Source organism: Xiphophorus couchianus, chromosome 2, assembly GCF_001444195.1.
Source record: "Xiphophorus couchianus chromosome 2, X_couchianus-1.0, whole genome shotgun sequence".
Taxonomy (NCBI): domain Eukaryota; kingdom Metazoa; phylum Chordata; class Actinopteri; order Cyprinodontiformes; family Poeciliidae; genus Xiphophorus; species Xiphophorus couchianus.
The window spans coordinates 27,849,183-27,876,935 of NC_040229.1; the positions used below are offsets into that span (position 1 = coordinate 27,849,183).

At 40.9% G+C, this 27,753-nt stretch overlaps 1 protein-coding gene across 3 annotated transcripts in view; it reads left to right on the forward strand.

Moving 5' to 3' along the window:
- Positions 1-27,753, forward strand: part of LOC114150585 (transcription factor SOX-6-like) — a 145,379-nt gene that overhangs the window by 97,775 nt on the left and 19,851 nt on the right. For 2 of the 3 annotated variants that reach the window (XM_028027097.1, XM_028027087.1), the window contains 5 exons: positions 8,680-8,800; positions 10,633-10,712; positions 22,581-22,730; positions 24,304-24,481; positions 26,046-26,242. In XM_028027097.1, the coding sequence (XP_027882898.1) occupies positions 8,680-8,800; positions 10,633-10,712; positions 22,581-22,730; positions 24,304-24,481; positions 26,046-26,242 (726 nt within the window). The remainder of the gene's footprint in view (positions 1-8,679; positions 8,801-10,632; positions 10,713-22,580; positions 22,731-24,303; positions 24,482-26,045; positions 26,243-27,753) is intronic. The other variant, XM_028027109.1, reaches the window with a different exon arrangement.

Genomic DNA, 27,753 nt, shown 5'->3' on the forward strand with positions numbered 1-27,753 from the left:
TCTAAACAGCAGTCTACGAGGACTAAATGATTGGCTATTTTATTAGTCCTGATAGCGCATCGCCCTCTGTAATTCAGCCGTTTTTACTGTCTGAATCGGAGCCAATAGCTCTTCTGCCGTCAGGGCAGCAGACAAGCACAAGCACAGCAATCCACTCGCTCACAAACACGCACAAGAACTCTTGAGGAGCTAAGAGGCTGTTAGATGAAGAGGCAGCTTCTAAGTCAGCACACGCTTCCAGCCTGAACGACTGTAAGGCTCACATTGGCAACCGAGTTCAGCCGCTGTAGTCATGGAATAAAACTTTTATATGCAGATGTTTATTAAACTTAGAACAAGATAATAAAAAAAAAAGATCTTACAACAGTGTAAAATACACAGAACAAGATTTTCTTTTTTGTTAGGACTAATGTGACAGTTGTATGACGGCATATTAGGGGCATTGTAGGTAGAAAAAGGTGCAAATTTCTGCCAAAAAACCCACATTTTCTAGAAAAAAGCAGGAACATTTCTCAGATTTAAAAGTGAAAAACATTGCTGGAAAAAAGTCAGGAAGTTTTAATCTCAGAATTTAATTTGAACAAATATGACAATTTCTGAGTTTAGAAAGTCAAAGATTTGCTTGAAAAAAAAATCAGGATTTTTGAGATTAATCTCAGAAATTTCCTAGAAGAGAACATGGACATTTCTGAGTTTCAAAAGTCAGAAAACTTCGACTGCTGAAACTCGAAAAGTTACAATTTTAGACTTTTAAAACTCTGAAAATTCAAAGTTTTTTCTAGAAAATTTCTGAGATTAATTTCAAAATTTAAGATTTTTTGTTTTTTTTTAACCAAATTTTCAACTTTTCAAACTCAGAAATCTTCATGTTTTTTCTAGAAAATTTCTGAGATTAATCTCAAAATTTCTGAGTTTTTTGGCAAAAATGTTCTTTTCTGTCGACATGGCCCTAATACTCCATCGTACATTTGCTCGGGGGAATTTCCCACTGACCTTTTGTGAAGCCGTGCCCATCTTGGGGACACTTTGTGTCCCTTTGTCAACAAATAATTGTAGGAAAGTTTGTTTATGTAACTTCAGTGAATACCAGGAAGTTCGCCCAAAGGTATCTGAGATTATCAGATGTCAGATTGTCTTATGATTCCTAAAGGTTTGCCTCTTTAATAAGTGGAAATAAGATGTTTGTGTTAAAAAATGTAGTAAATAACATCCAAATATTATGTCAGATTTAAGCATATTTTTGACTACTGTCTCCTTAATTCACTTAGCCTGAATCCATCCATGATGCAATTGAAACCAATGTAGAGCTTTAGCTTTTCAGCAGTAGATTTTCACTTGTTTTCCTTTTCTTCCATGTCACCAAATAACTTTGACAAAACCTATAATTTTACCTTGCAGAACAAGTGTTGTAACATGTTAGTTTGGATCTGCGAAAACAAGTCAAAACACCAAAGAAGCTGCAAGTCATTTGCAGACAGTGCAGCAGCACTCAGTCTTATCAGCAGAACAGGACGACAGTTTTTGTCTCAGGGAATGAACTAAAGCTCTGGCTAAAACTGAAAACCTTAGCTTGCTTTGTCTGCAAGCTGCTGTAGAATTATTTTTCTTCTTCTTTGTGATATGTAATGTTTATTTACAGTTATATAAATTTGCATACTTGAGCAAAGTTACTGAGGAAAACACATTAAATTTATCACTAGCTTTCTAGTGCTATAGAATGTCTTTTTGTTGTTCTCTTTACAGAAGCGGCACAGACGTTTTAAGAAATAGTTGGAACTGTTTGTCTTCAAAACAAATCCAACCGATTGTTTTGAAGAGATGTGGCATCTTGTAGAAAGATGTCACATCAGCACAAGTTTGTAGAAAACCTAGTACGTTCCTAGTTAGCCTTCCAAATGATAGCTAGCTTGAACAAATGATACAAATGTAAAACAACTAACACTGAAAATCCTCCAGGCTCATCTGTAGACATATATCCATGGTTTATCCTTTCACGAGACTGCCGTCATGTTCATTACTGTTTTCTTAGCCAAACAGCATCCGTGTTGCTAAGCTAAATTTAGCAATTGCTTGATGCTGTAGATTGATCTGTACCAGTCTACTGGAGCTGCTGCCACTTGGCTCTGTTAAAAGTTCATCAAGACTGGAGTAAGCTGCTGTTTGTGGCCGTTGAAGGTTACACTCTGCGTTTACAGGTCTTCAAGTGTTTTGGGAAATATCCTGGCGGACGGGGAGGGACCGGTACAGCCGTTCGCCAAAACAAGCCTAACTTTAGCTTAGTAAAATGGATATTGGGCTCAAACTTAACAATGGTCTCTTATGAAGGAGCAGATGGTGAATGCCTGCTAAATATAAAGTTAGAGACATTTTCAGTTTGAACTGGCTAAAAAGGTTCAGGATATCAGAGTATTGTGCAGGAAATTAAAAATGTGTACTGATAACATAAAACAGTGGTGTTTTTTAAAAAAATCCACAAATCTGAAGTGTCTGAAATACTTCGAAGCAGTGGACTTAATCTTCCTTGTTAATGTAAGAGCCTTCTTTTGGCCAGCTGACTGGCAGTGTGCAGCAACAGGAGAAGGGGAGCTTGACCAAACCAAGCCTACAGTAAACAGGGCAGAGCTCTGTTAGTCCAAAGCTCGCTGGGATCATAAATATGTCCTATAAAAAGCAAAACTTCAGTAGAAAGTAGAACTTTGACAGCTTTTAACTATGGGTGGGCGTCTATTGTGTCATTTGCCACAATAAACTACTTAGCATGATAGAAATTTTGATTTAGCATCACAGTAAATTCCCATTAATAAAGTTTAAAACACCCCAAGACTGTCATTATTGTCAGGATTGATGGTTTTGCTATTTTTTCCCAGATTTTGTTCAATAAATGCTTGACAAAATGCCAATACATTTGAAAATACAGTTACCGTCTGCATCTTACTGAAACAAATCACACTTCTTTACGTGACTGGTATCCTGAAGAAACACATTACAAATGGGAACGCTATCAAGAGCAGTATGTGTTTGTAGGGACATGAATGCAGTTACCTAAAAAAAAACCATGTAGCAAACAGTTGTTATCGTTGCTCTTATCGTTATCACAAACGTACCACAAAATATCCTGATCAAACCTGTGAGTTTACGTCGCCCGCGCGCATACGTTTGACCTGTAAAAGAAACCGTGCCGTTATCTGCCTCCTGCCCCCACGGGGTCGCCTGTCAGTCACGTTTTTTTTTGTTTTGTTTGCATTGGCGATGATTTCCTTGCAGGTTTACGTAGCCTGGCCTCAGTCTGAGCGATGGACCGGGTCAGGTGTCACAGTCGGTACCTGCCAGACAACACCGTATTTTTCTTCCTCGATCACGTCGACATAAAGACGCGGCGCGTACACACTCGTCGCCCTCTGCAGCCGCCCGCCCCGCGCGGCCCGGTGCCTTCCAACAACAGCCCCATTAATTCTGAGTGTGTACACATGCTCCACGCTGCCTAGGTGTGTATGTCGGTGTGCGTCTGGTGGGCAGTTAGAGGAAGGGGACTCTGTGTTTTCTTAGGGGCTAAGCAGAGGGGGGCCCACCGCCGCCCCCACCCTCCCCCCCAACCATTCATCCAGTAGCACCCCCCCTCCCTGCCCCTCCCCTCAGTAAAAGGAGATCTTTGTGTGTTTGCGTTGGAGAAGCTGCCCCAGTCAGTCCCAGTGTTCCCAGAGGAGCACAATGAATGGGAGCATTTTGTCCTACTCCAAAAGAACCCACACAACACACACACACACCACACACACACTCCTTTCCTCCTCTTCTTCTTTTTTGGGGGGTGTTTTTAGCCATTCGGACTCGTTTTTCCTTCTCGCCTCGGCATGTCATGAGACATCAGACTTCTTATCTTTATGGGAGCGTTTGTACATACAGTATGTGTGTGTAGAAGTGTCCCAACGGTGCATCAGCCACCAGTGTGCATGCTTGGTGCCTCAATCGATATCGATCTTCTTTAGGGTGATGTGAACGACTCGGTCCGAAAAGCCAGTCAGCTGATAAACACGTGAAGTCACGTTAAAAATCTGTAACTGTAGCTTATTAAGACGAGCAGCAGCAAGCATGTAATAGACAGACTTTTGGTAAAATGTTTCTTTTCGCTAAGCATGCGTTTTTCCATATGTAATTAAAATAGAGAAAAAAACGAATAATGTTTGGATGTAATAAGCATGACAGGGTCTGCTTTCTACAAGCCTGATGATGTGGAGTAAAATCCTTGATCAAAACTGGTCTCCTGTAGCGCTGAAACGATTAATTGTATTAATCGTGAATAATCCAATTAATCAATTAACTTGATAAATCACGATTATTTGGATTATTTGTGATTAATCCAATTAACTAGTGATTAATCAGGTTAATTGTGACAAATCAATTATTGAAATAATTAACAACTCATTTACTAATCGATTAATAATTAACTGGAATATGCAAACTCAAAAAAAGGCAGTTTGCTGAAAAGAACAACATCTTCATCTTCAGTAATTCATCCAAACTGTACAAAAATATATATGCATTTTGTATTTAACATTAAAACTCCTCTGTCTGTCAGTGTGTTTTATGTTTGCATTTTTTTAATGTTCCTCGGTTCAAATTCACTAAAGGAATGCCGTGTTATTGCATTTTAGGAAAATAAAATGTTTATTTTCTTATTTTAAAAAGGAATCAAATTGATTGTTTCCATCTTTTAATGTCTTTCTTGTATATTGTACAATAAAGGCGTAAAGATCTTAAAGTAAAATTTGCAAAATGTGACAATTTCTGCACTGACTGATAAATTAATCGTCAGACTGATTGATACTAAAATAATCAATTGTTGCTGCCTTAGTCTCTTAAATGCATTATCACTAAGCAGAAAGAGGAAACTCTGTGGAAGCCTCTGATCAAATTTTGTAAAAAGCCTTAAAATAATCTTAGTTTGCCGCAGTAGCTTAATGTAACACTGAAAATGTCAGATAACATCCAGCCTGTTGTTTCTATTCAGGCTGATTATTATGTCAGTGAGAAATATTTGACCAATAACTGAACGAACTCTAGCAGCCAGACATTTCTCTTCATTGATGAGACAAAAAGAGAAGAATTTATAATTCATAGTCAACTTTTTTTTTTTTTTTTGGGTCAATATTCATCAATACTATTGCAGAGAAATATTCTCCTTATATGTCACTTCTAATCTAACTGAAATGTGGATTTTGATCAGACGGTGTGTTTGGGGTACAACAAAAACTGCACTAGTGAAAAAAGCTTCCCAACCCCCAGCCTTCAGTAAGGTAGGGGATGTGTGATGCTGTGGGTGTGTTTTCACTCGCCTTGGAACACCAAGACATCGACTTGGTCTATCTGTAAACTTCCCGTTGGGTCAATATAGTGACCCAACGGGGTCATTGTACCTGAAGAGAAGAGAGCAGTTTTCATTATGAAAGAAAAAATTCCCTCATATGAATAAATATACTCAAATTCAGGCCGTATTTATTTCAGCATTTTTATTCAGAAAAGATTCATATTTTTTGCAGTAGTGTCAACAAACTGATCATCTATAAATATGGGGTATTCGGTTAGCTCACAGATCAAAAGGACATATATGTATGCATTTATAGATATAGAAGTGTTTGCATTATTAATTTAAAGTCCAATTACTTTTCTGTTGATCTAATTATTAATAAGATGATAATTCTGGCTCTTCAGAAGGCTCAGAGCAGAGCGTCTGTGTTTAGTCATGCTGTTTAAACCTCCCTACTGCACACAGAGGGGGAAGTCGTCCTGTTTTACCAACGCAGCGGCGCGGCAGAGGTCTGGGGATCGGTTGATCATTATGAAGGGCCCCGATGGGTCAGTGGGGCCTTGGGGGGAGGGGCTTTGGGTGAATTGTAGTAAAAGAGACAAATAGAGGGTTAAATACACTGAGGACAATGTTTAATTCATTTTTTTTTTTAAAGGACTTAACCATGTTGCAGCAAAAGCACAAAATGCTTAGTTTGAAAATAATAAAATGTGACAGGAAAAAAAAAAAAAACTGCAGGGCTGGAACAAGCTTTTTTGGGGCCTGAGGCAGATTTTTATTTGCAACCCCCCCTCCCGCCAAAAAGATGTCAACAATAGATGTTTTATCATTCCTAAGCTACTCCATGTAACTATGTAAATGATAGAGTAGTATCATTTACTACTCTATGTATGCAAATGATACAAATTGATCCTAAAAATTTGATAGCATCAATTACAAATGACGCTACCATTAGCATCATTTGTAATTGTCTTGCCTCATCCCAGTGTTGTCATGGCTGTGGATTTTAACCTTACAGGAGTAACAAACTGGATTTTATTGGATTTTGGGATGCAGAGAGGCATTTAAGTGTGTCATAGTATTTTAGCTGTTTGAAAGCAACACCAGCTGATAAACATTAAATTTACAGTAAACAAGTTAACAAGTTTCCCCAACGGCAGCCTAAAGCAGAAAAATGTTAGATCATTATTAGTGTGACGACTGTAAAAGTAGAATAAAAACTGATTGTCTATATGTAATAGCATTTAGCTTGCATTTTTAAATGTTATTTTAAACCTATATAAATATATATATAAAACTCCTCCTCAGCTCATATCTAAGGTATTCCTAGTTAACATTTTATTACTTTCAGCCTTTAGGCTGTTGTTGAACATTTTCAGGTGAAAAACTCACAAACGAGATGGGTAAGTAAAAAGAACAAGAGGCACGAAAGGCGCCTTTTTGTTTCTTCTTCTTTTTTTTTTTTTTTTACAAGTCAGACAAAAATGAATGAAAAGAGAACAGGATGAGATAAAGGGCAAGAGATGGAGGGGAAAGTACAGACTGTTGGTTTAACCCTAATAGACTCCCGCAGGGTCATCTTTGATACGCTGCCTTCAGTCGGAGCCGTCGGCGCAGTAACTCAGGCAAACAAGCAGTTTTTAAAAGTCTTTCAAGCCGACATGAAAGGCAGCTTCTTCACGGCCTCCGTTGTTGTTCAGGCATTTTGTTCAACACTTTTACACTCGTCCCTCAAGAACGTACGACTTCATTTACTGCTTGGTTTCCTGAAGTCTTCATTCAGCTTTTTAAGTCTCGAGCATTTCTACACGACGTATCATTGATTGATATTCTTAACTTTTTGTAAAGAATACAATAAGTAAAGATATATATATATCTCCAGTAAAATAATATATATATATATATATATATATATATATATATATATATATATATATATATATATATATATATATATATATATATATATATATAAATTTCTCATCTTGATGTCTTTAATTGTTTGTTTTGAATTTTCATTTTTTCCCCCCTGCATTGGAGCTTTTTCTTTCTATTTTTATTTATTTTTTCATGCATAAGACTTTCTCCAAAACTAAAAGCACCAAAACAGACCTATAAAGCTAATTAATTCCAGGTACGAAGCCTGCTTTGAAAATATTTATTAGGCACAAAATGTAGTGAAGTCTTTATTTAGTCTGATATATGTAGGACTCTTAAAAGCTTTCACTAATCAGATTAAGTAATGAATCATTAAGTGGTTCACAAAGATAGAGCTAAAACCTAAATGAAAAGACAATTAGTAGAATAAAAATAAGTTCTTCAGGAAAAACTTGTTTCATTAAAAATGTCTTCAGCTGTCTGAAGTCGAGTACATGAAGACAGAGGAGGGTTAGCCCATAGATGTTTTTTATATCTTGCTCTTGGAAGTGTGAGTGACGTTCTGTGGGTGGAGTTTGAGGTAGACATGGAAGAAAAAGCTTGACCATGAAGGAACGGAGGTGAGATCTTCTGTTGGTTCCAGTTTGACGTTTTACTGCAGAGATTTGGACCAGCTGAAGTTTATCGCGGATGTTTTTTGTTGATGCATATGAAAACTGTAATGAAGCGATTGCAATTGCTTCATTAACTATCACGAGCTTCCTGCTTCAACACCAACCGTCTTAGTTCAGAAATATTTCCGTAATACTGTAATCCTGTTAAACGACAGCTATTTTTTTTAAAGTCAGTATTTGAAAGCCTGGTGTGGTAATCAGGCATTCAGTCATCTTAAAGTCCAGTTGGATGGAGCGACTTTTTTTTAACCAGTTTGTAATTTCACTTTTACCCTGAAGTAAATCTGACGGTGTGAAGAACTGTATTTGCATCTGCATAAAAGTAACGGGACATTTTCTTGTATTTGTCTGTCATCTGTCCAAGGTGTATGTGTTTAGCAAAAAAAAGACACGGGCCCAAACACAGCCTTGGGGTACGCCACATTTAAAAAGCTACTAGGTTAAAGTTGTTTGTAATTGCAGCAGATTCTGCTTCTCCAATAAATGGTGAATTCTTTTGAAACAGAGCCTTTTTACTAAAACATCACCGTTTTGCAACGCTTTAAATTGAAAATTTTCTTATTGGGTCAGTAGAGACTAAACTGGCGAAAACAAAATTACAAGCCATGTATACTTTTAGGGTTTCTATCTGAAATGTGCTGGAGTAAAATTAAGTTGCAGAAAATGGAACAAAATCTCCAGTGAAACTGTTTAAGTTGGTAGCAACTGTTTGTGGCCTTTAATCACGTATTCTCGGGGGCGTCGGAGGTACTCGTAAACGTGTTTTCAGTTCCTTTTTTCACGCTTTGGCCTCAGCCTCTCCCTCTTGGTCCGACTCCCCCTCAGGTCCAGGGTCACATGCCTCCTCTGATGATCCCCCTGTTCCCACACGACCAGCGCTCTCTGGCTGCCGCCGCCGTCGCACAGCAAGGCTTCCTCTTCCCGCCCGGCATGTCCTACAAGCCAGGTATATTTATGTGCACCTCCCCTCCCTTACACCCCTCACCCTCCAACACACACACACGCCCACCCCCACACAGATTCTAGTTGACAGTAATGAGGTGTGTCAGGTAAGGAATGTTGTGGAAATGAGCGGAGAGATTTACAAGCGCCGCTTGTTCACTTCAGGATCAATGCGTTTGGACACAGAGCGGACTGGAACATCTCTTTCCGTGGCAACCGCAGAGCTTGTCAGTCGCTCTGCACATCTGCAACATGGAATTTCACACACACACACACACACACACACCCACGCCGTCACCCCAACCGCATCCACCTACTGCACATTTGTAACTGGCCACGACAAAATCAGGAACAAGCTTCATCGGGGGGGGGCGTCTTGAGTTACTTACTGATTCTGAAGATGTGGATTCTAAACTTTTTAATGATGTCAAACACAGAATAATTTTTTTTTTTAAATGAGGGAGATGTGGCTGTTTCAATGTTGGCACTGTGCAAAAACAATCAGTGAGAAAGCAGGCCTCAAAGTTTCAGAAGAATTGCCCCCAAACAGGCCTTTAGTGGCTTGGGTTCTGGTGATGAGCTGGTGATAAGTAGCCGTGTGTTTCTGTCTAACGTCAATGTTATTAGATAGATGAATGGATATATAGATGGATAGCTAGTCCAGTAGCTAACTATCTAGATAGACAGGCGGACGGACAGACAGAGAGATAGACAGAAGATGTTTGCCTTGCCAAATCCAGATGGCATTTTTGATCTAATTTGTGAAGAAAACCAGGCAAACATTTCAGTTGCTAGATGTGCAACGCTAGCACAGACATACGCTACCAGATAGATGCAGATGGTTGCACACAACATTAGTTCGGGAAAGTTGCATGCAGTTAGATACCACGCGTCTCAGACTTATTTTCAAAACTTTTACAACTATATATATCAGTTTTCTTCCACTTCACAGTTATATTTGCTTTGATTTTGTGTTTGAAATAAAACCCGACCAAATCCCGTCGAAGTTTGCGGTGGATTGTGACAAAATGTGAAGTTGTTCAGAGAACACTTTTGCTGCTGTTGCAGTATTTATCCGTGGCTCATGCTGACCACCTAAACGTGAGAACGACTCTACGAAGGAACGCACACACGCAGCGTGTCGCAGCACATCTCTCTCCCCAGCTCTACCTCCGCAGCACGTCTGCGGCCACACCCTCGCGCAAAGTCACGCGCAATTTGCAGTCTTGTTTTTGCAGGATCCCACGCGCCACCTGCTTTCTTTGCGTCTCCCTCGTCCTTCGCATTCCTCTCTCCCATACATTCCTCCGGGCGCTCGCCTGACGCAGGTTAGCGGCGAGCCTCCGCGGTTCATATCGGTACAGTCTGCGTCCAGTCGGACGCAAGGCTGCAAACAGAAAGAAAAAGTAGTAAAACACTTTTTAAAGGCGTCAAAAAGGCGTTAAAAGCCGTCATTGTGCACTCCGGGTTTTTTTTTTTTCTTTGCTTCGATCTCTTTTCAACAAAGACCTGGACATGAAAAGCCTTTTAAGGACAAACAGTAGGGGTTTATACATGGCACTCGCTTATGAGCTGGTGAGTGCATCCCATTGAGCGAGCTCCGCTCAGCCCGGTCTCGAGCACTTATGTGTGCAGACAGTGAGTCTTATTAACCTCTGAATAAAGCGCTCCCGACCCTTTGTGTTTATGTATAAAAACATGAGCGTGGGGAAGGAGACAAAGCAGCGAGACGGAGAGAACGATTCGGGTCTGAAGGTAAAGAGCAGGTTTGTTCTTGTGCTGAACTCTGCCCCCACCTCTCTCTGTTAACACGCGTCGTCTCTGGTTGTTCACCAGGTGAGAATTACCCAATGCAGTTCATTCCGTCAACAATGGCAGCCGCGGCGGCCTCTGGACTCAGCCCGCTACAGCTGCAGGTAAGAGGGCGACGCCTTGACACTCCATTGAACCAAAACCTCGTCAAACTGTTTGAAAACATTTTTAATCTACATAAAGCAAGGCTTCATGTAAAGTTGCACAAAGAAACTCTTATTAATAGAGTGGTGACAGATAAGAGCATGGACTCTGGTGATTGAGTGAGATATGGTTGAATTAACTTGGAAGCATTTTTTTTCAGCTGGCAATAAAAAGCGTCTGTCAAAGTCGAATGCGTCTAAAAACAATCAAAAACTTTTTTTTGTTACTATATCTGCTGAGCAATCGAAAAGAAAAGTGGTTATCACAGGACAAAGCAACCAAGCTAGATGAGGGAGTGGATATAATGTTTGACATTTATAAAATTGAAAAACATTACAGCCTTTTTCAATCACAAAACCAAACAATTAAGGTTATTTTTTTGGAAAAACAGGGTGTAAAACTCAGAAGGTCTGAGTTTAGTTTTAGAGACCAAGCTTGATAAAACCACCCTGATAATGCATTTTATCACTATTTAACGTTATGATTTTAGTTTGTGAAGTTTTATTTATTTATTTGTATTTCTTATTATTTGATTAATATTTTGAAATTTATTTCACATTGTACTATTTTGTATTTTGAACTTTGTAATCTTTCCCTGGGAAATAGAGTTGTTTTATTTATCATGACGCTTTTCTTTCCTTCTTCAGTATTGAAATTTGCAATATGACATTGTATTTGTTTTGTAAAATTTACTTCCTTGGGAATCAATAAAAATGAGGGAAAAATAATTAAAAACATGTTCTGCTGTTGATTTAAAACCAATCCCATTTTTTGCCAGACACCAAAGCAAGTGCAGAGTCAATCTTTAAAAATCCCATTGTTCCAACTGGGAAACACGTGAGCACAGCGTCTGCATTTTCAAATTAATTCACCAGGACAGCTAGTATTTGCTCAAATACTTGCTGTATTACTAATAAATAAGCTTATCTATATACCTCTATATATATCCTATATATGGGTGGCCAGGAAAGGCACTGGTCTGTCGGTGAAGTGAGCAGCAGAGCAGGGCGGAGACGCATTCAGTGTTGTTCCTGAGTTATAGATTTACATGCACTATATGGACTGAGGCAGAAGCAAGTGACCTTGAACCAAATTGATTTTAATTGTAAGCGTGTAGGAAGTTCGGTGTGAGGTGTCAGTACTGCTGAGACTTGTTGCCGTATTGTTTGGTAAGATGCCATAGAATGGACTTTTCTCAGTCATCTTCATCTCGTCAACAGACGGGTCTCCCAGAGAAATGGCAGATTTGTTTTATTGTTGTATTCACATCTCATCAACCAATGCTTTTAGAAATTTTATTATTGGCAGAAGAATTTGCTTTCACACATAGTAACTGGAGTGATAACCTTTTCTCAGTCCATTAAATGTTGACCTAAACTTCGCAAATACAGCAGCTTCAGCTCTTCTGAGAAAGCTTTCACAAGGTTTAGGAGGGCATTTAAGTGAAATCTTGGCCATTCTGATTCGTTCTTTTAGAAATGTTTGCATTTTATTCACATGTGGTGAAGGACGTGATTGGAACTTGAATTCCACGGTGTGGTGAGTTGACCCCAGTATGTGTTGCACTATGACGTATTTAGCATCAGAGATTCGATTTTGCTAAAAAAAAAATTGCAGGAATTTTGTTTCGACAAGTTGTCTGTTCAGGATATCTAAATTTGTGAATCTAAATCACTGTACTAATCAAAATGTTATATTATTTTGGAACAATAAAAAATAATTTTTTCTTTCTGTGGTATATGTTTGTTTAAAATCTTTTGTGCAGACGACATAGAATTGGTGTTATACACACGACTGAACTTCTTCCAATCCTGACACCTTATTCATCATCTATGTGAAGTACAGTTTTGGAAAACTAAGTTTAAAGGTTGTGTTTTTGTATTGTTTCAACCTTCAGCAATGACCTCAAACCAGCTGTTAAACAATATTTTGGATAGGAAGGACTGGAAGAGAATAAACTAAATAAAACTCAGGTTCATGTTACCCTTGTCCTGAGGTGAAGAGGGCACGGCACCAAAGACCTTGTGTTCTGTGGTTTAGAGAAAAACTTTGTGTTGCCTTCAGGGACAATGTTGTTGGAAAGGATGTGTAGAACGGCACAAAATAAATTAAATTTAACAACATCTTGTACAACAGTAGATAGAATAATTTCACACCGCAAAATGTAAAAAAGCTGATGCAAGATGGAAGGGTACAGTATGGTGCAAATAAATGCAGGCTCTCTGTGGATGAGCTAGAGCCCTGGGTTTCCATTATGCTTCCTTCTGCTCAGCTCACTCCGCTGGACGCCGAGATGGAGAAGCAGGAGGTTGAGTTTGTTTCTGGCGAAACCATTTCTGTGTTGATTTGGATTGTTATACTGTTAAAACGCCCGATGGCGACTGAGTGTCTGTTTACTGTTTTAAAGTTTTAAAGAACCTGTCTTTCACACACACACTCTTCAACACATCATCCTCCACCATATGTGACAGTGGGACTTAGGTGCTTTCCCCATATTCATCATTGTTGCCAAAAAGCTGCAAACTCCACATATATACAGTTGAAACCAGACGTTTACTTACACTGAATACACTTGGTTCTCTCACGGTCTGAAGTTAAATCGGAGCAAACGTCTCTTGTTTGAGCTCCGTTAGAATTACCAAGAGTAAATGTGGCTTTTTTTTCAATATTGCTTCTGTATAACTGTCAGTTAGTGTCCATCTGGTCCTTTATTCCCAGTAATTTTATTTTTGAAGGCTTATATTATGAATAGTCCTCCAACACAGAGGCCCAAACCAGTTATGATATTTCGTATTCTTTACAGAAACAAATACTTTTGCCCTCACTTACCTCATTTATGAGCCATTTTTGCAACATTGACAGAGTGTGCTTTAGCCAGTATTTCTGTACCCAACCTACACACCCATTTCTCAAATTATGGCTTTTTTTTAACATAATACATTCTCTGTTGCTTTTATTAAAAAAAAAAAAAGAATTGCCAAGAGTATTTCCATTTGCTAAATTTGACAGTATTGAGCGAAAGAATATGCCAGAGATTTGTTTATGAAGGTCTTCAACATAAAATGTTTACATAAAGCATGGTGACTGTCTCTTTAAACAACGAGGAAAAGCCCAGATGATGATGTCACGGCTTTGGAAACCCCTGATAGGTTAACTGACACTTTTGAGTTAAATGGCAGCTCGCCTGTGGATGTACTTTAAGGTGCTCTGCTTTCAGGTTTGACATGATTGGAAAGTCAAAAAATATCAGCCAAGTTATCAGGAAGAGAACTTTGAATAACAAAGTCTGTGTTTTGGTGTGGCCATCACAAAGCCCTGACCTCAGATCTGTAAAGGTGTGAGCCAGCGAAGCGGCGCATAAACCTGATTTATTAAATCAAACCTGATTTGTTAAACCTCATTTACTCCAGGTCTGTTAGGTGAAATGGGCAACAACTCCAGCAAACTATTGTCAGAAGCTCGTATAGTTCAAAGGCAAGGCAACCAAATACTGAGGAAACGTCTGATTTTGAAGGCATTATTAAATAAATCTCCAACATTCGTTCTTTAAAATATAAATAATTGTGGTAAGTTTAATTGACCTAAAACATGAGAAATGTTGCTTACGGTAATATCAGACAGTGAGAAATAAAACTTAATATTTTTTATGCGGTGTGTGTAAACATCTGACTTCACCTGTATACCGTATTTTCGGCATTACAGAGCGCACCTCACTATAAGCCGCACCCACAAAGTTTTCTAAAAACAATGGAAATGTACATATATAAGCCGCTGGTATCTCCGCCGCTCTCTGTTTTCCACAAGGACAGCAGAAGTTCTAAATAAATCTGCTATTAAGGACGCAGTCATGCGTCTCCAACGCCGAACCACGGATTTGTTCACTCCGAATCCAGCAGCAGATATCGATCTGTCCTGCCAGCCTCAACTTAAAAGTAGCATCATATGAACTTCTTCATGTCGTTTCCATGATGAGGGGGTATAGATTTGAAGAAATTTCTCCGTCCTGCCTGCTGCTAGCATGTGCTTGTTCTAAATGAAAATCAGCGCTTTCTTCTTTGATTTCCAATTTTGACTTCCAATGATTCACTTCCTGCTAAAGCACCCCCTGGTGGCTGAAGAAAAATCCACAGAGAAGCCGCACCCGGCTGTAAGCCACATGGTTCAAAGTGTGGGAGAAAAGTAGCGGCTTATAGTCCGAAAAATACGGTATATGAAGCAATATACTCAAATTAAAGGGAGGATTTTATTTTTTCTATTGTGAAGTCAAGCGATAGGAGGAATACATCTGAATGCATTTTCCACATCTTTATCAACGGGGGCTAATGAAACTGTGTCTGTATTCCTAACTCAGCGAGAACACAATCCCATCGTCTGCATAGCATGACACTTGAAGGCCCAGGCTATTGTTCAACTCAAGAGCCAAGATTTCATAGTGTTGGATATAATTATGAAAGAGGACCGTGGGATTTATTTGAAGATTAACATTCATAACGACAGCATGGTTAACAGGTTGACCAAAGGAAGCTTAAGAATGCAACACCACTCTGTTCTCTGTACAATATGCTAGCTTGGTCGCCTGTGCTCTGCTCGATATGTTCCTGAAGTACTTAGAAACTTTTTTTTTTTCTTTTAAGTGGAAAGTACAATCGGGAGCTGGAGGGCACCCAGCATGCGTTGATTGGCGTACGTTCCAGCTTCCCTCGTGTTTTCTTTTGACGCTTAATGGCGTTCCAGTAGCTCTTTAAAATAGCATGACACGGCGTTTGAAGATAGAGCTGGGTGGACTGACGCTAACAGGTTAGCCTCCTTATTCGCTGCCTGTCAACTGTATCAGACAAAAGCCGTTATGATGAATGACGGAGGAATTCCTCCCCACCAGCACAACACCTGGCCCCGGCAATTCATCACATTTATTTAATGGCTCCCTGACACCTGCGGTTTGAAAATAGCACTTATCCCTAATAGTTATCATACAACATGTTTGCAAAGCTAAAAGATTATGCAAAATGGAAAATAGGGAATAGAAGAAGAAAAAAACACAGATCTGCTCTCTGAAGGCGGTTGAGATCTTGACAAAACAAGCCCACCACCCTTCCTGCTCTACCTACCCAGGAAGGACAAAAACCCTTAAGAAAAAGGCTTTTTTTATTTCACTCACCAACAATACAGCTTCATCATGTCACTCATTACCGTAGCATGGCTTTTTAGATGTCATCCTTATCTCACTTTATTCAATTTGCATTGTGGTTCTCGTTTATCGGAGAACTCATTAGCCGCTATTGACTTAGCAAAGCGCCGCGCTTCGCCGCGGGGGTGTCGGAGCCCTCCTGCCTCCCACTCCTGGCTTTGAAACGATCAAAGGGAGCCGCACGGCGCGCGAGAGGTAAAGAGGGCGCGTGATGTCAGAGGCGCAAATGTCGCTCACATTCAAGACGCTTGCGGAGGACGAGAGGCGGCGAGGAACCTGAATGAGAGAGGAAGCTTCTCATCAGGCCGTCGGCAGAAACCGGGAAAAAAGGAAGAAAGGCGAGGAGCGCGGGGAAGAGTTGAGGATGGAATAAACGGTGATTGTTGGGGGATTTTGCGTGTGTGTGTAAGAGGGAGTAACACACAGGGAGAGGGAGAGAGAAGCAGGCAGTGGCTTCCAGCGTGTTTGGACATCGTTTATACAGTAACGCTTTTGCTAAAAGTGATCATGATAAGACTTTGACAATAAGCCTGTACTTGTTCATCATGACAGAAATGTTTTGTTTTTTTACTTTACAACAAATTGAAAAATATAGAGAATAACATTTGTACATCATGCTGTGGTTATAACATTTCTGACTTTATTTCTGACAGAATTATGACTTTAATCTCAGTATTCTTCCCTTTTTTTCTCAAAATCAGAATTTATTTCTCTCTAAAGCTCATATTTAAGGTGCTACTTTATTTTTATTCTTGCTTTTTCAATTATCAGTTCTAGTGTTTATGTATCAGAACCTAATAAAACTGATGGTGGCGATGTGCGGCGTAGTGGCAATGTGGCCATCCCATTTTTAAAGACTTTTATTCCTCATCTGGGGTTCGATCCCTGACCTTTTTGTATCTCCCCCCGTGTCAGTTTCCCTGTGATTGTCTCAGTGTCGAACAGGCTTCAGCCGTTTCATGGATCACCTCACATTTGACACCCTAAGACTTTGTTATAGTGAGGCGTTTGCAATCAGCTCGTTGACTGCAAAGTGCCCAGACGAGCCCAAATCATCAACCGTCCATCACTGTGCTTGGTGGTTGAAAGGCCTCTAGAGATTTGAGTTTTTTCTCTTGAGTTTTTACAAGGTTTGATTTTTCAGAAACATCATCTTCTGGTAGGATTGGCAGCTGTATTATTATTATTATTACATTATTGAAATGTTTTCCATTTCTGAGAAAAGAAATTCTGAGATGGCAACAAAAACAGTTGCCGTCGTCAGGTCATTGTTGAATTACGCTCTGTTGCCCTCATAAATTCTGTGAAAGCAGAGAGGTTGCAGTTAGTCTTTCCACACACAGCGTCCCTAAATTTGCCTTGTCTTTGTTTAATGATTAAAACATGAAATCCGTTGCATCCCTTCTTGGGGTTGGATGTCAACAATTCTAGAACCAGGTACAGAAAGGACCATTTTAATTACGTCCTAAAATGTAGAAAAACCTTAGAATTTTACGACGGGTGTACTTTCTTTTCACCGTGACTATCATTGGAAGTTTTAGTTACAGAGGCGTGCCAGTGTCAGAAAACGTTGTAACACCGATTCCCTGTTAACATGCTGCTCACTCCTGTGAAAACGTGGTGCGAGGCCAAATGCAATGGTGCAATCAGTAAAAATGCATCAAAAAAAGAGAGAATGTTTCTAAAACAGCGACTGTGTGTTGTAGGAGAAGGGAGACATATGGCGCACTGTGTGCATTTGCATACATTAATGAACTCCTTTTTTTTATTTGCTACCAAAAGGACGGTTTTCATGCAACCCTTGAGTCGGGCTGTCGGTTGGGACTTGCACAAGCTGCTGTTTGTTAACACGACAGTCACTTTGAGAAAACTGAGATCTTGCTCAAGTCATTAAGCTGTGTTGACTAGAAAGCCCCTCATTTCCATTTGGGGAACCTCTTCATTAGCCTTTTAAAGCAGCGTGCCACTTCCTACTTCATAAGGCGTGGTTCACGGCTTGGTTAACGAGTTTGGTTCTGTAGATCAGTGTGTTTCCAATTCCCAGTCTCATTGTGAACCGGTTGGACATAATTCTCATTTCTCCAAGTCCTTTAACCTGTTGTGGTTTCTATGCTCTGCTCGGTTCGTCTCGGAAGTCAGAGATCAGATTTGGGAGCGACCCAAACAGAGCGCGTTCTCGACGCGAGTCGGAACACCAGTAGGATTTGCTAATTGTTGTGCCGATAACTACTGTCAGCAAAACGAGCCGATAAAAACGTGTTTCGTTCCTTTTTACGCGTTCGAACTCTTAAAGGAATATGTTCACAATTAGGAATTGTACAGTACAAAGTGTGCCTCTTATTTAATGAGATACACACTGTCAGAACTGCTAATAAATAGTTTATGAAGGCAGCTTTTACTGTTTTTTAATGTTCTAGCCACAAACTTGTGATCGGCTCTGGCTACTCACTCTGTTAAGCTGCACTATAACCACTTTAAAGAGGAGTCCAATGTGCGACCTTCACAAATTTAAGCAAAGCCTGACAGTCATGTCTAAGTGAAGCATTAACCATACCGGCAGCACCACCAAGTTTCTGGAGAAAAATAAAAAATCTGGAAATGTTGAGCTGTGGTAGTATTTATTTGTACACCAGTACGTAAACGATGTAACATTTATTTTAATACTGATTAATAAAACTCCCTCCAAAAGTTCCTGGTAAACAGTTCCTACCTCCGAGTGTCTGGGTGGCCGAGCGAGACCGAGCCGGGTTTCTAGAAGTGATTCTGGATGCTTGTTTAATGTTCATTAGTAAATTCAGCTGAATGTGTGAAATCACTAAAGAGATTAGACAGTTAATAAATGAAATTTAGATAGAAAGCAGAATAATATTAGCTCGAAGCCCAAAAAGTTTTGTCAGTAGACCAAACCGTTATTTTACACAAGCCGGACCTGACTATTAAAAAAGTGTGACTTATAGTCCGGAAAATACGATAAATGAATTGAATTATTGTCCAATGCTATTTCAAGGCATTAATTGTGAATCGGCTAGATTGCTCATTTCTTTACTATGACAAGAAAAGTTTAAAAGCTATAGCTTTGTATATAAAATTTTTCTCTCTTTTTTTTTTTACTAAAAAACTAATTCGAACGACTGTTTTTTGAGATATTCGACCAAAGCTGCGCATGCAGAGCTTGACCGGCCGCGACCTGAAGCAACAGTTTTTTGAACGCGCGAATCTTGTGCTGCTGCCGTGGGAACTTGTTCTGCCCAATTGTTTCTGAAGCCTCAAAGCAGGACCCCTTCACAAACAGTGGATTTCTGCCGAAGAAAGGCCCCCTTTGTGCACGGTTAATGTGAGGGAAATACAGTTGCTTAGCAGACATACTTGTTGAAATCATATGACATCTCCCTCTGTGTCTGTGCTCGGTCATTTTCTCGTCCGGCGTCTGGGGCCACGGCAGAAAAAAGGCGAGAAAGACCATTTTGTCCCACGAGGTCACTTCCTGCACATACTGATCACATACTGGTCTGGTCTAAAGGGCTTCGTCCTTCGCTGGTGACGTTGTTTAACGTGGTGGCGGCAGAGTTGTTAGCAGACCCAGAGGATTTTAGCTGGGAGGGTCAGTGGCTTACTTTTCGGAGCAAGGGCACACTACTGGGGCTTTTAATTCAATATAAATGTATAAACAAATGTTTATGTAGTGTTTAAAAATAAAAATAACCATGTTTATTAATGCAAAAAAATTAATAATGATGTCGAAAAATGCTGAGAAAATCAATATTAACATTAGCTCATACATTTCAGAAATCTAATGTTTCACATCTCTTAAGTCTTTAAGCGGAAAATCAATCTACTCAATTAATATCTATCCACTCTTTTCTGAGTGAGTTGACAGTCAGTCAGTTTCTTCCTTGTAAACCTAAAAAAGACAAAACCTCATTTGTTTTGTGTTCTCCAGAGAACAGCAGCAGCTTGATACTGAAAGAGGCCAGCTAAAGGGATCTTCCGCTCTGTTCTGACAAGAGAAAACGGTTGCTGTCAGACTTCACCTTTTTTTTCAATATACTTGCACTAAAGTAAGCGAAACATGAACAGATAATGGAGGAGGGTCAACAATGAGACATTTTAGTGAAATAAGCACTTTGTTCCAAAGGCTAGTCAGGTAGTTTGGACAGACAGAGCGCAGTTTAAGACCCTCTTCGTCAATTTGTAATTTAGGAAATGGCTTCATTGTCTTCCCTTGGGGTTGATTGTGCAGCAAGAGCTTCAGTTTGGGTTGTTTACGCTGCACATTAGCAAGTCAACAATCAATTGCTGAACGTCTTGGAAGAAAAAAAAGTAAAGCTTTTATCGTGAGCCTTGTTGTTCATTCAAGACGTCTGTCCTTTGGTTGTTGACAGAACCGCTGCTTCAAGCACAATGGTGTAGGGTGGAGAAAATACGCAGAAGGCATGCGTATGTGCAGACAAAGGGGTTTGTGTGTGGGGGGGGATTCCCAAATGTGTGCTCTACCCCCAAAAGATTCAGGTGTCTGTGCCGAGCCCCTCTGCTCCCTTTATGGCTGTAAGGGTATCAGGCACCGGCGTAAGTAACTCTGCGGTCGGCTTGATTGACGCGCGAGGCCTCACCGCCAACCATTGGAAAGGGGGATCTCGTATCGCCGAGGCGCTGGCCCGTGTGCTTCTGGTAGCTTCCAAGGAAAATAAGCAGCGTGACATCAGGGCTTTGTTTCAGCAGTGAGGCCCCTTCTGTTTGTGTTTAATATCGCTCGGAGAAAAGTGGAAAGGCAGCCAGCCAGCTTCTCTTGTCCCGACCGCTGAGCTTTGTGCCTTGGCGGCGTAGTGACGGTGGTCCTGAGTGTCTGCCGCGCGAGACCCTCCGTCCTTCGCTCTCCGTCTTCGTTCGAATGTTGTTTTTTTTTGCTTTCTTTTGCTCTTGGATCTCGGTTCCTGTGAGGCCACGCAGTTTTGACTGCAGGGAAATCAGATCTCACAACACCGGGGGCCAGTCGAGGTTATAGAGGGCCAGACAGTAAAAATAAAAACTAACCAACGATGGAGATCTGGGGAAGACGATATAAAAAATTATTTCCGGACAAAAACTGAGAGTCAGAAGACAAGTGGAGAGAGGCAGAGGGGGACATCAAAAGGGAACTGGGTGGATTTTAAACAGATATTTAGAGGAAAAGGAGGGGAGAGTATAGATGAGGTGAGAGTAACGCAGAGGGGAGAGGAAAGCAGAAAAAGGAATAAGTGAGGGGAATCTAGTGAAGGCCAGCCACGTCTGGGTGGTTTTCTTGAGGAGAGGCTCTTTGATACTCCGGCACTCACACTCCAATGCGTTCAGACAGGAGTTGACAGTGGTTTCGGGCAGCGGTTTGTCTGGCCAGCAAGCTTTGATTTAGAAGACCCTGGACGGTGGGCCGAGTATTTGGCTCTTTGATTTTTGCTAAGTACCTTGGATGGAAAGTCAGCTCTATTTTTCTTTCTTCTTCTCTTCCTTCTCCTTTTTCTTTTAGATTGTCCAAACCAAAGGCTAATGTGTTCCAAGGCTTTTACTTTTTTATTGTTCAGTTTTCAGGTTTTTTTGTGGGAAAATTTGCAAAAGATGTAACTGGGGTTTGGCAAAAACTAACTGTGACTGCTCTTATCTAAATACTTGAAGTGAAGAAATGAACCCATATATTCTGCTGACAAGGGAAAGATGGAACTGTTTCACTTTACAAGCACAAACCAGCCCCTTGTTATACACTTCATTTCGTACAGAGGGTTTGGACCCTCGGCTACTGAGAAACTGTTCTAAATAGAGCTAACAGTTAGCTAGACTTAATGAGTTAATGAGCCCGCTATTGGTTGTTAGCTCTAGCTAATGGATGCCTTCAACAGAGGCATGGAGTCTTAAGTTTTAACCATTAGCCAATTGCTAATGTTTGACTGTGACGTTAACAATAAGCCAGTTGGACGATATGAGGCTTACCGGAAAATACCTACACTGTAAACAACCATCCTCCACTCCAAAGTGCTGAGCTGAACCAGATGGACGTTGATGTTAATTCAATGTTTTGGAAGCCTGGCCGACATTAACTGAACGGCTTTGTTCACTTCCTCCACTGCCAATGCTAAAACAGACTGCAATTCTAAAACAGCTCAGAAAATCATCGTACACAACTTCTCCTTTTGTTCATTGATTGGACCGGTTGAAATTTTACCAGAAGAATCCAAGTCAATGGGGGAAATTACAGACAGGTCACTGGAGGGCGATGAGAAACCAGCGAAATTGTGTATGAAGGCAACACCCAGGCTACAAGTATACACAACTTTGTGTTGCATAAATCACATAAAAACCCCAATAAGGTGGAATGAAGCTGGTGGTTAAAAGAAATGAAAAAGTTTGGAGTGCATAAATGCTTTTGCATGGCATTGTAGCGGTAAGCATGCATAAGTGGATCCACTGTGGTGCAAAACAAAAAACCTCCAGAAAGGACCAAAGATATGCTACAAAAAATAGGACCAAGGGTGCGTGTGGGGGTGTGTGTGTGTGTGCATGTGTGTGTGTATATGGAAGTAGAAGAAAGGATGAAAGAGGAAAGCCACTGACGAGCTGCTGGCGAACAATGTTAATAAGCTGTTGGTTTTTCTGGTTTTTCCTCTTTTTGCAGCAGCTGTACGCCGCACAGCTGGCAAGCATGCAGATCTCGCCGGGAGCCAAGATGGCGCCCCTCCCGCAGGCTCCCAACTCCTCCGGTCCGCTTTCACCCTCCAACCTCAAGAGCGAGAAGCGAGCGTCCAGCCCCGTGACTCAGATTAAGGTGCGTGAAAAATCCAATTGCGTTAACGATCGGGAGAGACGTATGAGCCGGAGTCGTGTACGATTATTAGAAGACGGACCGACCGAGCCAGCGGTTCATACTTGTTCCCCTGTAATTAATAAACGCAGAGTTAAAAACGGCGTCTTAATGCGCGCAACAGGCAACGTAATAACACAAAAGGAAAGAGTGAATGTGCGCTATGGGAAAACACTTAAGTCTTGACGATTAGCGCAAAGTAAAAAAATAAAATAAAAAAGTGAGAGGCTGGAAATTTGGAAGATGTTGAAACGATGATCTGTGCACGGCCCAGTGCTCTTCACCCTCAATTAGTGGCAGCTTATTTAAAAGTTGCGCTCTGACACACACGCACACACACGCCCACGCACGCACACAGGACACTGGCGCTGGCTGCTGTTTGGCAGGAGCCCAGACCTCTTCACTGGAGAGAGCGTGCGCCTCATCTTTACTCAACAACCAGGCGGTAATGGAAACCACATGTGTTTGCGGGGCACAGCTGCAGCCGGCGTCACAATAGGCCGGCGTCAGAGCTGGCCGCACTCAAACAGTGGTGCAGTGCCCCACCCTCTGTAACCTTTACTGTGCATGCAATACCCCCCACCCACATTAAACCCCCTCGCTGTTTTTCCACGACATGGCTCATCCTAAACTCCTTTCCTCAACACTTTGTCGGCTGCATATTGGATCCGTGTTTGCAACGCGTTCGCAGCCAAACCGAAAATATAAACACAGACACCGATGGTGGGCACGTGTGTTTTTGTTTTTTTGCTAATGTATAGTTACAAGAATTGATTTGTTCTGTGTTGACATAGTTCTGTACAGAATAATTCTGTCTTTTTTTTTTGTTTGTTTTTTTGGCTTGTTTTTGAAACAATGTCTCAGACCATCCAACAGATCTTTCTGTCACGGACTACTGGAGTAAATACTAAAGTTAGTTTCAAGACTTAGTTTATTAAGAAGAAAACAGCTACCCTCTGCTGGAGTATTACAGCCATGCTAAGAGAAAAATCTAAAATTAAAAAACTAAAATCATGAAAATAAAGTAATAAGATTACAAGAATAAAGGCGTACGAGAATAAAGTTGAAAAAAAAGAAAAGAAAATAAAGTCATATTATAACATTAAAAAGTCAGTATTACAAGAACAAAGTTGTACGAGAATGAAGCCAGAATAATACGAGAATAACGGCCTATGAGAATAAAGTTGTAAAATGTCAGTGATGTCGTAATATTATCAAAATAAAGTCGTAATATTTTGACTATATTCTTGTATTATTTTTACTTTAATTTTGTATTATCGTGACTTTATTTTAGTTATTTTGGCCAATTTTAAATGAAAGATATCGGTATCAGAAGTGAAAAAAGTGGATCGGTGCAATCCCTAGTCAGAAAGTGCAAACAGGAATATACAAAAATATCTGGCCTTTATGCCTTCAGTTTTCTGTGGAACATTTCTAAAATCTCATCTTGTCACATGAATCGCATATCAAGTCCCAGCGGGTCTGTTGAGCAGATCGCGTGTTTACACCCCTGACATCTCCTCTCTTTTCCGGACAGGAAGAAGGATCCACACAGCCATTGAACCTCTCCGCCAGACCGAAGATGACCGAGCCGTATCGCTCTCCGACGTCGCCCACGCAGAGCCTGCTGCCCGGAAACAAGACCAGCCCAGGTGGCCTGGGCAAGGGTCGCATCCCGAGCCCCATCCCCAGCATGGGCCGAAACGCCTCCCTGGGTAGGTGGCAGAAACACCCCGCCGGACCGAACCCCGTTGAACCTGCTGCTCTCAGCCCAAAGTCACGTCGTGTGTAAAAACGTGCTTCCCCACGTCTACGTCGTACATCCGGCCCCCCCTCCAACACACACGTCCTCGCTACCTTGTGAGAAAAAAAAAGAAGAGTCCCTTTAAATGGAAAAACAAAAACATCACGCAGCCAGACGCTTCGCTCCTCCCTGCCACCCACAGACACACTGTGCTGCGCCGCGTGTGCCCGAACAACTGCAGACACCTCAACCCCACCAGGAGACCTCTGCGTGTGTGTGTGTAAAATCTGAGTGAGTGTTTGTGTTTTACAGGAGTCCAAAGCCCTGTATTTAGCCCCAATGAAAACCTGGCAGCGGAAGCAGTGAAACCCAGCACACGTTATTTGGTTTTTAAGAGCTTCCTCGCATTATTGTCTGCCCGCGCTAGACCTTTTATGCCCCTACCTCTGCTATCTGTTATTAAGGCCAATCTAAAGCCTCTCATTATACCACTCCCCCTGCTCCCCACTCCTCACCCTCCACCTCAGAAAACAATTTCACCGGCTTCTCTATTGTGGCTTTGAGGACGAGACGCTTGTGTTCTCTGCAAAAGTTATTTTTCGCCCGTTTTTAGCGGCCACCCAAGCGTACGGTGCCTCCTTTACGCGTGTGCTAATTAAACGAGGAGGGAAACGGAAACTTTACATCCTTTTCTTTTATTTATTTATTTTTACTTCTTTTAATTCCTCAAGTGCGCGTGTGGGGCTTCAAAAGTGAGGAGTGTGGCGCACAAACAAGCAAAGAGGGAGGGAGGGAGGTACGCCTCAGTTCCGGAAACCGGAAAACAACACGTGCGGGCCGTGATGCGAGTCCAAAAATCTGATCTTGGGTATTTAAGTGTTAAAATATTCTCTACTTTACCTAAACTAATTAATAAAAAAATTAGGTTGTCCACAATTTTGAAATCAACGTTGAACCCCCCAGTATTTCTGGTTTCAAGAGCAAACATCTTTGTACATTTGAAAGAAGTCAAAAGGGACTTAGAAGTAACTTTTCAGCAAGATATACAATTCCTTAACATTACTGAATAAGTAATAATCTGCTAACTCCACAAGCAGATTATTTCACTTTAAACAAGACATTTCCCCCATGTTATAAGTGGAAAATATCTGTCAGTGGAACTGGAACTTTTTCATCAATACTAAGGAGTTACTCACATAGAACAGTCTTGTACGGTGCTGGAAAGTTCCTAATAAGTTAGTTTAGTCTTATTTCAAGTGTAGAGAGATATTTGCACTAGAAACTAGACCAAAAATACTTGGTGAGATTGTGTTTCTGCTGTGAAGGTCAAACCAGGCTCTGTGACAAGACAAGAAGGACATTTTCTACCAGTTATCTAACATCCCAATTCCACTTTTCTACTTTTCTTTTGTAAACTGAATTTTGTGATTTAGAATCTGAAGATGCAATTTTATGTAACGTTCTTGTGCGCAAATCAAGTGTGTCGCTGTTCAAGCTTTCAACCGTTCTCCTCCTTCTACTGTGTCCGTGTGCAGACATCTTGTCCAGCCTTAGCTCGACAGCGTTGTTTGGGGACCAAGACGCGGTTATGAAAGCCATCCAGGAGGCGCGGAGCATGAGGGAGCAGATCCAGAGGGAGCAGCTCCTCCATCAGCAGCAGCAGCCGGGCCACCAGAGTCTGGAGGCCAAGCTGTCCGCACTCAGCAGCATGAACCTCAACAACAGCAACAAGGTTAGAGGGACGTGTGTGTACAAGTTAGGACGTGCCCACTCTTTTCACCAATGGGTTTTATAGGAGTCAGTAAGGTGTAATCTGTTCAATAATACCAAACCTTAAAGGAGCAGTATTATGCAAAATCAACATTTTTTAACTGTACATCATGTTATGTTATTCCCTCATCAAAAACATACCTGGAGTGTTGCTTTGGCTCTTTCATGCATGTTTGAGAAATCCTTTAATCTCCCATGGCAACCATTAAGCTGGACAAAACGTCTGGGTGGACCTAGCCCCGCCTAAGAGGCACAGCTCCTCCTCTGAGCTCCAATTTCCAAGCTTCTGAGCTTTTGAAATACAGAGCAGCCCTCCCACTCAGCCCCTTCAGACTAGCTGGCAGCAATTAGCAAACACCTGGTGGAATTGCACATCTGAGCTCATTATAGGAGCTACTTCTCAGTGCAATGCTGGTAAAATGTTAAAGGGTTAATAGAGGAGCCATGTTGTGATGACTTCTTGAAGTTTCAGAAAGTTTTTAAAGAGACATTGTCATGTTCAAGAAACATGACAATGTTTGAGATGATGTGAGTGTTGTGAGCCATCAGATTATGTGTATAGTAGGTCATGGTCATCTATATTACTGTGGTAGACTGTGGTATTCCTGCATATACATTCCTAAATGTTGTAAATGGTAAATGGAATAAGTGTACACAGTGCCTTTCCAGTCATACTGACTAGTAAAAGTACTTTACACTAAACCAACTTCCACCCATTCACACTCAAACTCGCACATACATATAAACCAATAATAAGGTCATTAGGCAATTTGGGGTTAAATTGCTTGCCAATGGGCATGTCGACAGGTGACTGGAATCGACCCTATAAACTTCCCATTACAATATGACTGCTCTGTCATTAAACCTTAGTCGCTTTCAGCCACTTTTAGTTGTTACCAATCATCCAAAAGTGTAAGAAGAAGCTATCTCCCACTGGATTATGCCAACACCACCAGTCTGAACCCTTTATTCAAGGCAGGATGCCATCCCTTAGTAACATAAAGTTATGGCTTTGACCTATAAAAGTCACAACTGAAATTAGGTGTTGAGACAAGGCGACGTTTTCCCAATTTGCTGTTGTTCAGTTTTGTTGAGCCTGTGTGAATTGTAGCCTCAAGTTCCTGTTCTTAGCAGAGTAACACCCAAGGTTCTAGGTATGATATGTCTTTCATTCATTGATGGTATTCTGCATGGTATGGTTGTTATGAGTAGCTACTAAATTTGAGCTGCTGTTGCCCTGCTGTAAACAGTCTGATCTTTAAAATTAAGAAGGTATTTTTGCTCACAAAACTACTGCTGACTGGACAGTTTCTTGTTTCAGACAATGTTCTGTAAACCTGTGAGAATGTTGAGGAAAATCCCATTAAATCCACAGTTTTCTGAAATGTTTAGGCCAATCCATTTGGAATCAGCAACAATGCAATGTTGGCAGTCATTGACCATAACTGTAAACATTGCAGTCATGTAACTGGG